General features: G+C 42.6%; 1 protein-coding gene across 2 annotated transcripts in view; it reads left to right on the top strand.

Annotated features, from left to right (window-relative positions):
• The first annotated feature begins 4112 nt into the window (after positions 1 to 4112).
• The window catches only part of CFAP91 (cilia and flagella associated protein 91), a 32329-nt gene continuing 21392 nt past the window's right edge, over positions 4113 to 15049 (top strand). Inside the window, exons 1-7 of one of the 2 annotated variants that reach the window (XM_086768940.1) lie at positions 4125 to 4224; positions 5028 to 5104; positions 7606 to 7763; positions 10536 to 10619; positions 11842 to 11892; positions 13966 to 14147; positions 14868 to 15045. In XM_086768940.1, the coding sequence (XP_086625066.1) occupies positions 4125 to 4224; positions 5028 to 5104; positions 7606 to 7763; positions 10536 to 10619; positions 11842 to 11892; positions 13966 to 14147; positions 14868 to 15045 (830 nt within the window). Of the gene's footprint in view, positions 4225 to 5027; positions 5105 to 7605; positions 7764 to 10535; positions 10620 to 11841; positions 11893 to 13965; positions 14148 to 14867; positions 15046 to 15049 lie in introns of both variants that reach the window. The other variant, XM_086769017.1, reaches the window with a different exon arrangement.

Below are 15049 nucleotides of genomic sequence, written 5' to 3'. Positions count from 1 at the left end.
AAGCCAGCGCAGAGACAAGGCCTCAATCCACAAAACATGACATTTCACAGCATCTGTCTTCTCACACCTTTTTCAGACTCATCTCTGCTTCCTGCTGGGAATAGTGATGACATCTTCCTCCTCCTCCTCTTTTCCTCACTGTCCTTCACCATCTCTTCCGATAGGCTGGGAGGAAGGCCTCCTTCTTTTGGATTAAAAACCTAACAACCACATTGATTGCAACCTCGTGCTGCTGCTTTCCTGCTCCTTCTGAATCACACACCTGGAAAGAGGTGTTTATTATACACTAGTAGTAAACCATGTGGAGATCAGACAGGGAATGGAAATTAGGGCTTACCTTGGATGGGTCTAAGGGCCAAATTAATTTTATATCATTTCACATTTAACAGGAGTGCTGAACCGGCTCCACCCAGGTTAGAGACTGTCATGGACCACACATGGGGAAATTGTGACATCCTGTGGCAAGAATGGGAAATGGCACGCTAACGGTTACTAATTTTAACTAGATCATTTAATGTTGGCATTTCCTCCCATCAAAGCCTCAACAGTGCTTTTAATGCTGTAACTTTGTGGCCTGTAACTTAGATTTTTTTAAGAACTAGGAAAAAAAGCTGCCACGAAGCATCACGTGCACCCAGCACCACAACAGTGCTGTCATTTGACAACTGCTAACAAACAGAGCAGAAATGACCACCTACATAGTTCAGCTTAAAGCCAGTTGGATGACACCTTGCCAGAGGTTTCACAGATCCTCGTAGACTGCAGGGGGAAAATAACATTCAAGAAACCCACTTTTTCAGCTTCTCATCTAGGTTTACCATTTTCTTGTCTGGACCACTTCAGGCCACTCACCCTGTCTCTCCCTCCCCTCCACACTGGTTCTCTATCCCCCCACTCTCCTACTAAGAGATAAAGCAACAAAGCTGTGACAGCATTTCTTAGTTCTATTATCATCCACATGAGTTTCTCCTCTAAAGTCACACTTTCACATCCAATCCATCTTCTCTTTGTCCAGATACTAGTCTGCTCTCAACTAGTGCCTAATCCTACCCACCTTGTCTAAATTTTCCACTTCTCTTTGTCTGATTTTACAGTTCAAACACACCAGCAAATCATCACAGCCTAAGTCTATCAACAGAGTAGCAGTAATTCATCCTGCAGCAAATTACACCGTCTTACCTCAAGGTTTATGTGAGGTAAAAACCATTTGGCTCAGCCTCTTTCTTGGGCAGCTAAGCTAGTGCACTTTACTGCAGTTTTGCAACATGCTAAGCACTGGCAGAGTTAGTCCACTCAAGTCACTGCACAGTAACTTACAAAGGTGTGGACAGTTTATTTGTACATCTGAGCACCTGGTGTCCCCTCAGAGCCAAGTGGCTACGAAAAAAAAATATCATCAGATAGACAGTACCCCAGCTCAGCTACACAGTTTTGTTCTGGAAAAGCTATCACTGAAAAAAAAACAAACCACAAAAAACCCTCAAACTCAAAAAATCATACTACGGCCTGCAGCTCTGAGGAGAAAGCCCATTGTTCAAGTTCTTTGAAAACTGTAGCTAAGAAATAGCAATCTTTTTTGATTGCTGACAGTTTATTTGCCTTCAGTTGACTTTATCCAGAGTGACAGGATGTGTCCTTGATGTGGACAGACAGACCTGCTAGAAAAGCTTTGAGTCCCTTTTCCAAGGGGCAAGGTTGCCAGAGTTTACTGCATGGGATCAAACATTTTCTCAGAGCCTTTTGTGTTTTGGGATCTTTTTCTTTTCAAATAGCTGATCTGCATTAAAGAAAAAAAAAAAAAAAACAAAAAAAAACACAAAAACCCACTGATTCAGACCAAATCTTCACCATTTACAGTGTATTCCACAGCACACACCAGTGTGCCAGAGGCCCCGGCCAGGTTTCACTGCTGCTGCAGGTCCACAGGAATATGAAGACTTCAGGCAAAGAACATTCAAGATAGTGATAATCAACACATCTTTCAGACTTGTAAGGCTGTTCACTGTTCACATCTGTAATTCACAGAGATTTCTCAGAAATGTTAGTTAAGAATAAGCCAATGTTTCACACCCCTCACCCTCAATCTAATCTAATCTAATCTTATCTAATCTAATCTAAGCAAGCCCCATGAACCTGAACCTTGAGCTTTTTAGCTCAGTCACATATACCTGTCACCTCCCGTGAGGTGAGCTGAGTACTAGTCTTCATGCAGCTATGCAGTGACCTGGAAACATTTATCTTTTATTTTCTGACAGGTACGTTTTCAGCCACATCAGTCTCCTGAGATGGTTGCCCATATAGTCTTTCAGCTGCCAGCACCAACAGATGAGAGGCAGTGCGGCCAGGCAGCTCATGGTGAACAAACAAGAAGGTGGCAACATCTTACATTTAGTCCGATTTAATGTGGTTAAAGTTATTAGCACCTTTTTGATCTTCCACAACTCCAGAGTGTATTCATCTATTAGGCTGTGCCCTGGCATTTTGTTGTACTCTGTCAAGAATTCATGCAGCTGTTTCACTGTTCCTTCTCTACCTGGTTTCCATCTGGTTCCTTTCCTCATCAGAAAAACCGAAGTCCAGACCACCTGTATCCAGTCATCTCTGAAAACCTTGAAGTGGAAAAATGTGAGAGGGTGGAGCTGACAAAGAATAATTTTTTGGCCAAAGTACAATTTACACACCTCATTACCTCAAGGCAGATGTCCAGCATGGAAAATTTTCAGCATGGAAATTATGGAGTTCTAATGAAATGAGACACAAAAAAGGAAAACTGAACATGATCATGAGAAAAGTTGGGCAACTCTATTTTAAAAGTGACTTTCGCTGCCCCTGTCAAGAATTATAATAAGGTATCACATTGAAAAGCTCTGTAGTAAAATGAGGGCGTTTGCAGCATGCTGGGTGTCTTTAGGGCATGGATCAATCCACTGTGGAAAGTATCCTACAGATGTCAGTCAGCAACAAAGCTGTGACAGCATTTCTTAATTCACACCCACATCTGAGGCTTCAGCTGACCTATTTTGATCAACTACCCTAAGAAAAAAGTTGTTTCTTCAAACAAGTGACAGGCCTTTAAGAAAGTAAACCAGCATTCAAAGTTGAATTAATTGTAAATTGTCAGAGCCAAGGAATTTGGAACCACAGTTCTAACGTTGCTTTCCTGTGATGAAGCACCGAGGGACCAAAATTTTATGTCAGACATGGCAAGCTGTGAATAATTCTTTGGTAAAGAGAGTTTTACACACAAAATAACCAACACAAGGGACCTGTTCAAGACTATAGGCAGAGGAGAGGGCCCATTTGCAATTCCGCTGCTTTTTGTGTCGTATACCAAAATTCTAAGCAGTATTGCCTCCAAATCTTCTTGGCTGACAAAAGCATTGGCCCTTCCTGCTTAACAGCATGAGGAAGCTTCCAGCTTGCTTCTCAGAAGATCATGGCCTCCTCCTTGAAAAAAACAGCAATGCATCTTACTAACAGTGTAATATTTATTTGTAATGCTTTGTGCAGGTCTTCCCAGATGCTTTACAAATGCAAAAATACCTGCAGCCTCCCCCGGAGGTAGATATTTTCACCACTTTATGGCAGCACAAGTCCTAAATGCTAACGAGCAGAGCCAGGAATAAGAATATCCAGGCTTGAATCCAGTCCTCAGCTGTAATTGCTAAACCGGTTTTCTGAAGCACAAAGCGAGGTTCCAGGGGAACTGGAGAGCATCACATAAAACAACTTGAGCAAGAGCTGCTGAAAAGCAAAAAATACCTGTGCCCACCCCCCACCCTAGTCGATCACGGTCACCTCAGCTTCCCACCCCCGCTATCCCGGAGGCTCCCTCCCCTCCCCGCCTGCGGCGGCACAAGATGGAGGCCTCACAGGCCTCAGGGCTCTCCGGGAAGCTGGGCCCGCGGGGGAGAAGCAACCCTTGGCCATGGAGATTTACTGGAGGAAGCAACAGCACGGCAGGGAAAAAAAAAAAAACAAAACAACCGAGAAACCACCGCCAAGGCCCGAGGAAAGGCCCCGCCCTAACGTCCCGCCGTTAGAGGGCGTGCTCTCCCCGGCACCGCCCCTGCTGCCCCGCCCGCCCTCCGGCGGTCGCCATGGGAACGGCAGCAGAAGTCACCATGAGCCGTACGCTGACCGAGGCGGTGCGGGCCCCGCTCCACGGGGATGGCCGCCGTGGCGGGCAGATGGCTCCCGGCCGGACTTTCGACTGCCCCCACGGTACTGGGCCCGGCCGGGAGGGGCAACGTTCTCCCTGCGGCCCCTTGTCCCGCCTGCAGCCCCCGGGGCGGGGTGACCGGTGGGGCAAGGCCTAACACCCTCCGCAGGAAGGGAGGCCGCGTCCAGCGGTGCCAGTCGGGCCCGGGGCGGGGAGTTAGGTGCTGGGAGCGGGGGTGTCGGTGTGCGGGTTGTGAAGCGGTTGGGCTGCCCGAGCAGGCCTCCCGCCTCTCCCCGGGTCTCCCATGCTGTCATCGAGCCACCGGCAAGTGGCTAGGCAGGGAGAGCGGGTTTGGGGCCGGGAAGATGCGTGCCACCCCACAGCCCGGGCAGAGCCACATAGCCGTAAAGCGTTAGGATTGGCAGCATCCTGATAACGGAGTCATCAGGAGTGAGGAGAGGCTTGGGTCTATGAAACGTTTGCGAGCTGGAGGAAAGCCAGCACCAGGTCTATATCCCAGAGGGAAGCATCATGTACAGTATGATATTTCCACTGATTACCATTGCAATACACTTTCTTTTTTCTGTTTCATGTCTTCATTTTCTATTTAAGTTGGCAGTACTTCCAAAGAAAGTAGATTTTTTTTGTCATGTGCATGTTCCGCAGAACAGTAGTATATCAGCTCTGAGGCTCATTTGTGTGATGGTGGAGTTTCTTTAATACAGAGACATGTATTTCAGGGGTTTTTTTCTTTCCTACTTTGTTTTTTAGTCTGTTATGGACAGACATTTAAAGAGGGAAATGGAGCCTGATGATTCATACCAATTCCTCAATATGTAACTAGTTCTGTTCACTTATCTTTCAGACCCTCTGTACACGCTATCAAGTGAGAAGGACCATTCAAAGTCAAATGTCCGTGTTCAACTTGTTGAGGATAAAGTGGTAGGTGTTGGCCAAAGATAGCTCACATGTGCACCTTATATTTCTGTGTGTATCCCTGCACATGGGTAGAAACGCTGTCTCAGTTCTAAGCTCCTTGGAGCTGTTCAGCCTGGAGAAGAGAAGGCTCCGGGGAGACTTTATAGCAGCCTTCCAGTACCTAAAGGGAGCTTATAGGAAAGACGGGGAGAAACTCTTCAGTAGGGCCTGTTGCAATAGGATGAGGGGTAATGGTTTTTAAATAGAGGGAGGTAGATTCAGATTAGATCTTAGGAAAAAAATTTTTATAGTGAGGGTGGTGGAACACTGGAACAGGTTTCCCAGAGAGGTGGTGGATGCCCCATCCCTGGAAACATAGAAGGCCAAGCTGGACAGGGCTCTCAGCAACCTGATCTGGTTGGAGATATCCCTGCCCCTTACAGGGGGGTTGCACTAGATGACCTTTAAAGGTCCCTTCCAACCCAAACTATTCTATGATTCTATGAAAGCAAAGGAGGCAGTTTTATCTAAGACAAGACTTGACACAAGGAGTAACCATGATTGCTGGCCTGGAGTGACTCTGTAGCAGCAGTTTAGAAATGCCCAGTTTCATATCCTGAGTAATTTCCTAAATTGTGTGTCAGTGTTTTTAACAGAATCTCTCCAAATGCTGTTAACAATACCTTGTATATGTTATTAAGAACTAGACAGTTGTTGGGCTGTTGTTCAAGGAGAGCTGTTAAAATGTGTTACTGCACGTGGTGCCTCCTCATTTACCTCGGGATGTACTTACACTACAGCTCAAGGCAGCGTACTTAGATTCAAACGAACTGGGTAGCAACAGCTAAGCAGCCTGTAAGATTGCAAACGTATTTTGATTCTTCATACTAGGTTAGCGCTATTTAACTTCCTAGCTGAGCCCTTGGGTAGTGAGCCCATCGTTAGCTCCCTACTGTATTTGCTCCCCTGCTATCAGTATTCATCCTAGCTAGTTTAAAAGCAGCTAGGGCATGGCTGTGGGAGTTGCAGTCACACCTTTAGGCAGCAATGACTGATGGCTGGACAGGCTGCATATAGGTAGAATGCCAAAGGAAAACAGACTTGGTATGACTGCACAAAAAAAAATGGATTTTGAACAGAGTCCTTTTGAAGCTATGCACTTGACTGAGCCGGCAAGGCAGATATTCTGAACCCTGAGACTATTGCTGTACAGCAAGGAGACAAACCTTGAGCAGCTTTCCAACAATGGAATCAAGAAACATTTTTTGAAGAATGTTTCTGGATGTCTCTTACTCCATTATCTCAGATTCTTTCTTATATCTACATGAAAAAAAAAAGTGTGTTTGTCTGCCTTTCTGTAGAAAGACATACACATGGAGCTGGAAACATTGCCTGTCATCATGGAGATCCTTGCAACAATATGGCTGTGTTAACAATTCAGGCCAGACAAAGTAAGCAGGCATACTGTCACTAATGTTGTCACATCACAGGTGTAATGTTGCGGATGGGTATGGTGACAGACTCCGACTTGCCTAAAACATGTTTTAAGCATATGAATCAGCAAGTGCATAATGTGCAATGCAAAACAATATGACTTTGAATTCTTAGTCTGTAGCATCATAAAATGGGGTGGACAGGGGTTGTGATAATATTACTTTATAGGGTTTTCCAAACACTTGAAAGTTGAATTCACTTGCAAGAGAAATGAAACAAAAATGCAGTCTCGTGCACAGCAAGCAGCTACTCATAGCAGGTTGCCTGGATCTTCATCATCTGATACTCTCTTACACTCTGGCAAGTTAGTGTACTTGAAATGTCACCGCTACCCTATATGCATCTGAGTTAGCACCCGCTGGAATGAAAGGGGTGATTCACAGTTCAAATCTGATTTCAGGCTTTACAGAAGCTCAAGTCAATATAGCTGCATAACTTATACTTGTGTCACGATTGCAAAGATTTATTGGCAACCATAAATTTAGAGATTTAAGGCGTATCTACCCAGGGAAATTAGTGCTTAGAAGGAAGGGTGTGGATTTTTAATGTGATCATTTTTGTGTGCTAACTCCCGTTGAGATATTTTTAACACATTCTAGAACTGTTACAGTATAAAATAATGCAACTTTACTCTGTAAGTGGAACATGTTACTTCATTTCTAGCGCTCACAAAATAGGAGGGAGTTACATGGGGTAATGTGCTAGAAGTTCACATTACTGCGCATTCACAGTTACTGCACACTAATTTCTTTATGTAACAAAGCGTTAGACCTTTTGATTTTACGTATAAGTTTAGACACTGGAAAACAGCCAGAAGACATATCTGTGCATCTGCTGCTAGTCTGGTATGCTCCACATCTTGAGGAGTACCGTCTAACCAGCTGACATCATTAGCATAGATATGCCTTCTTCTTTCTCCATCCCAAATGCGCAGTCCTGTAAATCACAGCAGGCTGAAATTCTGATCTCTTTAATGCTATTTGAAATCACCAAATCACTGCCTCTCTTCTTTGTGTCCACACAAACATTAGGTAAAGGCATCAATGTTGGGAAGTATGTTTAGTAGCTTGATCTATTTCCCGGGCTACAGTATGTGCTTGGAGAGCAAAGATCCAGTGCCTCCGTTTATTGACCGAAGGTGGCGAGAGAGGACTCAGCAGTGCCTGGAGGCTCTTCAGCAGCACGCTGCGTAAGTGTTCTATGGCTGTATAATTTAAAACAAACATACAAACAAAACCAACAAAAACCCAAGCACACCGAAGTGGAGATGACTGCAATTTGCTCCTACTTATATTTCCCTTGAAATTAAGAGATGGCAGCTGTTGTGGAGTATGGTTGCCTATCTGTTTCTTAACAGGGTAGATGTTGCACATTCCTTCATCCCTGTGCTATCTGCTTTGCAGCGGCTGCCGGGAAAGAGAAGACAGTTATTTCAATCTCTTATAGATCAGATAAGTTATGAAGACTTCAGTGACTCATGTGTGTTACTTTCCTTTTAGTCCTGTGCAGTTGCAGCTGGTTAGAATACTTTTGCTGCTCTTTCAAGGGTGTATGGGGCCTTAACCAGGGCACCACATTTTTAGTACAGGAGTTTCTTAGTTGAACTTTCTCCTGGCATCACAATTTGGGCTTCTGATTCAGCAAATATTTAAAAAAACCCACGTGTTTTGCCACACTGTCCATTTTTTGGAGTCTTCTTGTAGCTGTATTCAAGACTGCAGGCATCAGCTTAGGTACTTGTTTTCAGAGGTTTTTGCTGCATTAACAAGCTAACTTTACAACATGGGCTTTTCAAATGATGCATGCTCTGGGGTTGCTGATAACAGTTCTACCACATGCCAGACAGTAATTAAAGATCTTTAAGAGTGATGCAGTGGATTTCACACCTGGTTTTATTCAGTTTTGAAAGTATATTTTTATAATTTCCTTAAGAAAATAAGAATTTTGGAGCCTTTTTTCCCCCCTTGTTTTATTTTCAGCATTTCAAACTGTCCCAAGCACATGAAAAGCTCAGTGGCTTCTTATATTTTGCCTGCTATTCTGTAACAAGAATTTATTTGACACCTGTGCTGCTTTAAAATTTGTTTATGTTTCAACAACATGTATTTGCAAAATGTCTTGCAATTAACAAAAAAAAAAGAGAAATACATCTCCTCTGTTTCAACCTGCCCTGGTTGACAGTGTTGCTGATACAGAAGATAGAATATTTCCCAGCTGTCTTCTTAGTAGTTGCATTGCCTTTGCAAGGTTACCAGGCATAAATGCTCATTTATTTCAGCAAAGTCAGCACATCTAAGTCAAGGACATGCAAGAGGCCGGATCTGTGGAATAAAAGGGGCTATTTCACTGGGTTCCCATTGTGCCTATAACTATACCATAACAGGAGGAACAGCTTATGCTAATAAAGTTAGATCATAAGAATAAGTGCCCACCTGTGCTGAATGAAACGCAAATCCATCTGGATGGAGCAACAGTCTGATGTGTAAAGAGTCAGCTAGTGAAACTAGCCATCAGCTCAATTAACTCATTTGAATTACAAACACAACTTCACAATAATAGGTTGATTAGTGCTAAGCAAGTATCTCAGGTTATGGCACTGCATCCTGAAAAATTCCCCTCTCTTTTGTTATGTGATATGACTGAAAGCACTGGGAAGAGATGACTTTAAACTTACCTTGGCAGTAAATTGTATGTCATAGGAGGTTAACGAAGCATCTCTCTGTAGGCTTTGCTGTAGTGGGTAGCCATACTGTGACTCCTCGAGTTTCACAGTGCAGCTTGCAGGGCTTAGATGAGGTGTTCAAAGACAACTGATCTCAGCATGGAATCTTCTGTTTTGATTCCATACATGTAGAGCAATGTTATGGATTGTTAATTGTATCTCCGTAAAGATACCTCTGTCTTTAAAACTAGGCAGCAGCAACCGACTCCAGCACCCACAATCCATACATCTGAGGTCAGGATTTTTACAAGTTGACAAAAATTGTCTTATAAAAACATCACCTTCAGGACTTGCCATATACATAGCTTAAGGAAATTACTTAACTTAATGGCATGATATGGGCTTTTTTTCTTTTTTAAAGAACTTCTGTTCTTGTCTTTAACCAGCTTGCAGGTTGAGAAGAGTAAGACTGGAATATAAAGTGGTTGTGAAATCAAATAGCAATCCTGATGCATAGCTTTCAAAGGACTAAATTCTACCCATTCTCTCACTGACTGCCTTAATGAGGTTTACTTCATGGTCTTGCAAAGCTTTAAAATAGAGAAAACCCTCCAAGATGTTATAGTGAAAAATTTAAATTTAAACAGTTTGCCTACTTTAAATTCAAAATGGGGAAAAAAAATGAAGAAAGACTGTTCTTGCAAAAGATATGCTTGTTCCAGCATAAGTTTTGAAACGTTCACATGGTCATCCTATTTTTTTCTCCTTTATTGGAGAATTCAAATTGAAATTACTGATTCTAAAATTTTCCACATTTGCTCAAAATCTCTGTAACCTGTAACAAAGGGGTAGTCTTCCCCTTTGTTCATTCTACTCTTTTATGCATATTTTCTGTTATGGAAAGTTTTTCACTCTTGAGGAAATGTGCTTGCTCCCGCCACTCCCAATAAAAGTGGTTTACAAGGTCAAGCATTTACAAGTGGCCAATCCTTTTCATGACAAACACATAAGAAAGTTTTATTAAAGGCAGCAAATGATCATTTCTTGCCCACACATAGTGGGAAATATACCCAAAGTGTCAAACTATTTTGCTATATATATAAGTATGAAAAAAGCAAAATATAATTACTTGTATAAGTATGAGGACTTTGTGGAATTTGTGGTGTGCGTGTTTGACTATGCAACCAGAGAAGTAGAGAGAGAGATTTTTTTCTTAATTAAAAAAGGAATAAGAAAAAAAAAAGATCAGAACTGCTCTGAATGTACTTCTTAAATGATATCCTGTATTTTGGTTTTTAGAGCTCAATATTCTCTTCAGATACCTCAAATTGTGTATGAAGATCCTGAAGTTAATGGAAGGAATCGCTACAAATACTTTGCACAGTAAGGAACAAACTGATTTGAAACAGTCTTTAGAAGCTGCTTTTGTGCAGTTTAAAGAGCACCTAAATAAATGCCAGAGTCTTCTTTTTTTCTGTCTTTTCTGTTAGTCCTTTGATCACTGTTATGGAAAATCTAAATAGTAACAAAATCTTAAATCACAAGGTCTTTTTAAATTCACACTATGCCAGAATTTTCAGGTAATGAGTTACCACATAAGTAAATGTACAAGGCATTCTATACTTAATAATTATTTTTAGAAAGCTTTTGGCTTTAGATCCTCCTACACAAATGAAGAAGACGCTCATAAAACCATTGTGGTTCTCCAGATTCCTGGAAAGGTGCCTTCTTAGAAGGAATATTCCTCAATTAACTGTTCATCAATGTCCTCTACTGCAGGACTGCTCTGCTCCTTCTAGAATGAGACTGCATGTCAGCAATGGACTCAAGATCTGAACCAACAGCTAGCGTACAAACATTCTCAACTTAATCACATATAGTTAATTGCATTAACTATTAAAGTCAGCAGCTATTGGCCAATATGTCCACTTTAAATAGTAAAAAAATGCCAAGTTTAATAAATTGAAGTTCTTCATGGCTCCTTTAACAACACAGGAAAAGGACAAACATTATATCTTCTGCAATTTGAAATTAAGCTTTAAAGTCTCTCAAAGGCTAAAGGAAATTGGTAGTGAAAAGCAATATCCAAACTCTAAGAATGCCTAAGAAGGAATTATTATATGTCATTGAGTCCGTATCACTTTCGAGATACTTCATAAAATATTACAAAAAGGAAACAATCAAATTAGATAAGTCCAAAAGAGCTTACCTTACCAACTGATTGTAGGAATTCATTTCAGGATTTCAAGAAGTTATTAAAAAAAAAAACCTCTCTCAAAAGCTCAAAGTCAAAAAAGTGAACTAATTAGTGAAACATACACAAAATGTTGTGAGCACACTCAGAACTAACTTCTTTTAATTAGTGTCTTGTTTTGTAATTCCACATTCTGCTTTGACAGAAGAATAACAATCCTACTGGTGAAACTTTCACTATTTCTCCTTAGCTATGAAGGAATTATTTAATATTCAGGCACAATCCTTAAACCTGCAACTACAGAATCTGAGTTTTGGAACATCAGTGTAACAATCCACTGATATGAGTGGACTGCAGTTTTTCCAAACTGTAATGATCTTGTTGTCTAACATCTGCATTCTCTCTTTTCAGACCTCTCATTCCTTCTAATCTTCCACTAAATGTTGTGTACGCAATGGCAAAGTAAGTAGTGAGTTCTGAAACATTAATGTTGTAATGGGTCACATCTCATCAGAAAAAGATTGGGAAACTGTTTAACTGGTGACCAGTTGTCGTAGTTCAGCCCCGATCGGACCAGACTATGCAGTCTCTCTCTCACTCCCCCCACCTTCCGAGAAAACAGGGAGAGAAAATATAAGGAAAAACGGCTCGAGGTTTGAGATAAGGACAGGGAGAAATCCTTAAAGTTACTGTCACGGGCAAAACAGACTCGACTTGGGGAAAACTATTCATTTATTACTACAAACAACAGGATAATGAGACAGAGAACAAGATAACCTCCCCCCACCCCTCCCTGTTCCTGGGCTTAACATTATCTCTACCACCTTCCCCTCCCGAGCGGCACAGGGGGGAAGAGGGAATGGGGGTTGTGGTCAGTTCATCACATGTTGTTTCACGCCGCTGCTTCATGGTTGGGGGAAGAACTCCTCACATTCCTCCCCTGCTCCGTTGTGGGGTCCCACCCCTACGCCACAGTCTTCGTGGAACTGCTCCGGCGTGGGTCATCTCTTCCACAGGTGCAGTCCCTTCAGAAACAGCTGTCCCAGCGGGCCCTCCACGGGCCACAGCTGCCTTCAGGCATCCACCTCCCCCGGTATGGGGTCCTTCACGGGCTCCTAGTGGATCTCTGCTCCTCCATGGACCTCCATGGGCTGCAGAGGGACAACCTGCTCCACCATGGTCGTCACCACAGGCTGCAGGGGAATCTTGGCCAGGAGCCACATTACTCCTCCCCCTCCTTCTGAACTGACCTTGGCGTCTGCAGCCCTTCCTCACAACAGGCTGGTAGATGTCTCTCAGGATCTTTTTTTACATCTTATTCACTTCTCATCTCCTTTCCACTTCTTGCAGCCGGGCTGGACTGAGTCGGGCCCATCAACTGCCTGGCGAGAGGCCAGAGGGTGAGGCCTGCAAGGCCCATGAGGCTCGCGCCTCCCCCTCTGCACCTCTGCCCCCGCTCAGCTTCTTCACATCTTCTCTTCTCTTTTTTTTTTTTTTTCTATTTTCCCCTTCTTAAATACGTTATCGCAGAGGCGTTATCAGGGAACATTCTGCTACCAATCAGCTCGGCCTTGGCAAGCAGTGGGTCCGCCCTAGGCCTGGCCAAATCCCCTGAACAAAGGGGAGCGACTTCTAGCAGTTTCCTACAGAAGCTGCCACCTTAGGCCCCCCCCTACTAAACAAAACCACGACACCAGTATTTTTCATAATGAACCAACAGGAAAAACTTATTAAGAGGTAAGGGTTTGTTCACCATTGAGAATTCCTGAGGAAATGGGTGACTGACTGTTTCAGAATTTGCTTGCAGTATATCAGTAGTGCTTTGTGGGTAAAGGACATGTGCCTCAAGTATGTTGTGATTATGAGGCCTGAAACAGAAAGTTAAGTGTCTCTGAATCCTAGAAGAGATACTAATGCAAATAAGATTCTCCAGTACAGTGATACTGCTGGAAAATCTTCTGATATTTTATTACAATCTCTGTGATAGTTGTTATTGTTGATACTGTTCAGTGGTGTAGAGCATCCCTGAAATAATCTAATGTGGTTTTCAGTGGGGGATCAAATTTCAAGTGGATATAAGAAAATTCAGTTCCTAGCAGAGTCAATGGAAGTTGCATGTGTTTACGTCAGAATTGAATTTTTGTTCTGGAGTTGCTGGAAAGACAAACATGTAAGCTAAATTGAAGCAGTCCTACTTCATTTTACACTCAACCATTAGTTACTTTTTGTGCCCATTAAAAGCAAAGCTTTAGAATGGACACATAGGGAAGATGTGCATGTAATAACTTGTGAGAGCTGAAACCAGAAGATTTCTGGATTGGTTACCTCAGGAGCGAGGTTTCAGGGGACTCAGTGTAGCATCAGTCTGCTTTTACTAAAGAGAATGGAATTTACATGATTGGCAGCAATGTTAAGATAAAACATATTTGGATATCCTGCCTTTGACTTAGTGTTGTGTTTCTGGTTTGGTGGGGGTTTTTTTTGCAGGGTTTTTTTATTGTGACACATGTTCTTCCATCTTGCATCTCTTTTTAGGACGGAGCCCTGTGTCCATTCAGCTACACGAGACAGCAAGGTCTTTGGTCCCAAGTTACGAACTGTGGGCACACAGACAGATTACAGGGATGGTGAAGCCCAGACAGATCCCTATTCCCCTGAATATGTAGTCCCCAGTGGCTCAGTCCCTGAACTTCTGACACTTGCTACACTCACTTGGGGTGAGTTGTAAAATCAAGATAAATGATAATAATCATGTCATCTCTTTACCAGGAGGTTTGTTTTCTTTTCACTGTCAAGTTTCAAGTCTATTGCCTGCTTTGGCAGCCCTTTGTTGTCTTCCTTTGGGCCGCATTATTTTATCTATTTCTAAAATAAGTATGATCTTTTCCTACTTAATAGCACTGTTCTGGGGCATTTAATAAAGAATTTTGAGATCATTCAATATAAAAAGGTATAAAAAGTTTGTATTTTGCAAATACGAACTAGGAGCAGTTTTTCTGTTTAGCTACTGTTCTTCAGCTGTTCTGAGTTAGACATCAGTAAAAAAAAAACAGTACGAACACTGCTGCCCCAGAATATACCTGTGATCCTCATCTCACACTGTCCCACCTGCAATAATGATGGGCACTGGACATGCCAAAGAAAGTGCTCATTCTCACAAAGTGTCTTCTCGGAAAAGTTTTTCCTCCTTTGCAGCCTGCAGTAGAGGAATGAAGTGCTAGTGTTCATGTCAACTAAGCTATAGCAACACAGATCCTGCCATTCCTCATACTGTAAAATTTTCCTAGCCTTAGAAGTATTTACTTCTGGCTATTGACAGTTCTGCTTGTGTTTACTACATGGGCTTCTCCCCATCCAGCTCTCAAATACTTTTTGGTGGTGTTTGTTTGCTGGATTCACCATTCTTCTAAAAAGCTATTGCTTCTTGTCCCTGTAAGGTCGGGGGCTACCAGCAGGACTAGCCGAGATGGAGATGATTGAACGTGCCCGGGAAAAACGTGCATGGGAAGCAACTCTTCCAGCCATGGACAATGCCTCGCAAATCGCAAAGAGGAGGAAAATGATGGATGATATGGAGAGGAAGGAGTGGGCCTTTAGAGAACAGGAAATAGAAAAGTAG

The sequence above is a fragment of the Chlamydotis macqueenii genome, chromosome 1, assembly GCF_036417535.1.
Source record: "Chlamydotis macqueenii isolate bChlMac1 chromosome 1, bChlMac1.mat, whole genome shotgun sequence".
NCBI classification, from domain to species: domain Eukaryota; kingdom Metazoa; phylum Chordata; class Aves; order Otidiformes; family Otididae; genus Chlamydotis; species Chlamydotis macqueenii.
The sequence above is the reverse complement of the archived record's forward strand: the minus strand, read 5'-3'. Positions and strand labels throughout refer to the sequence as shown.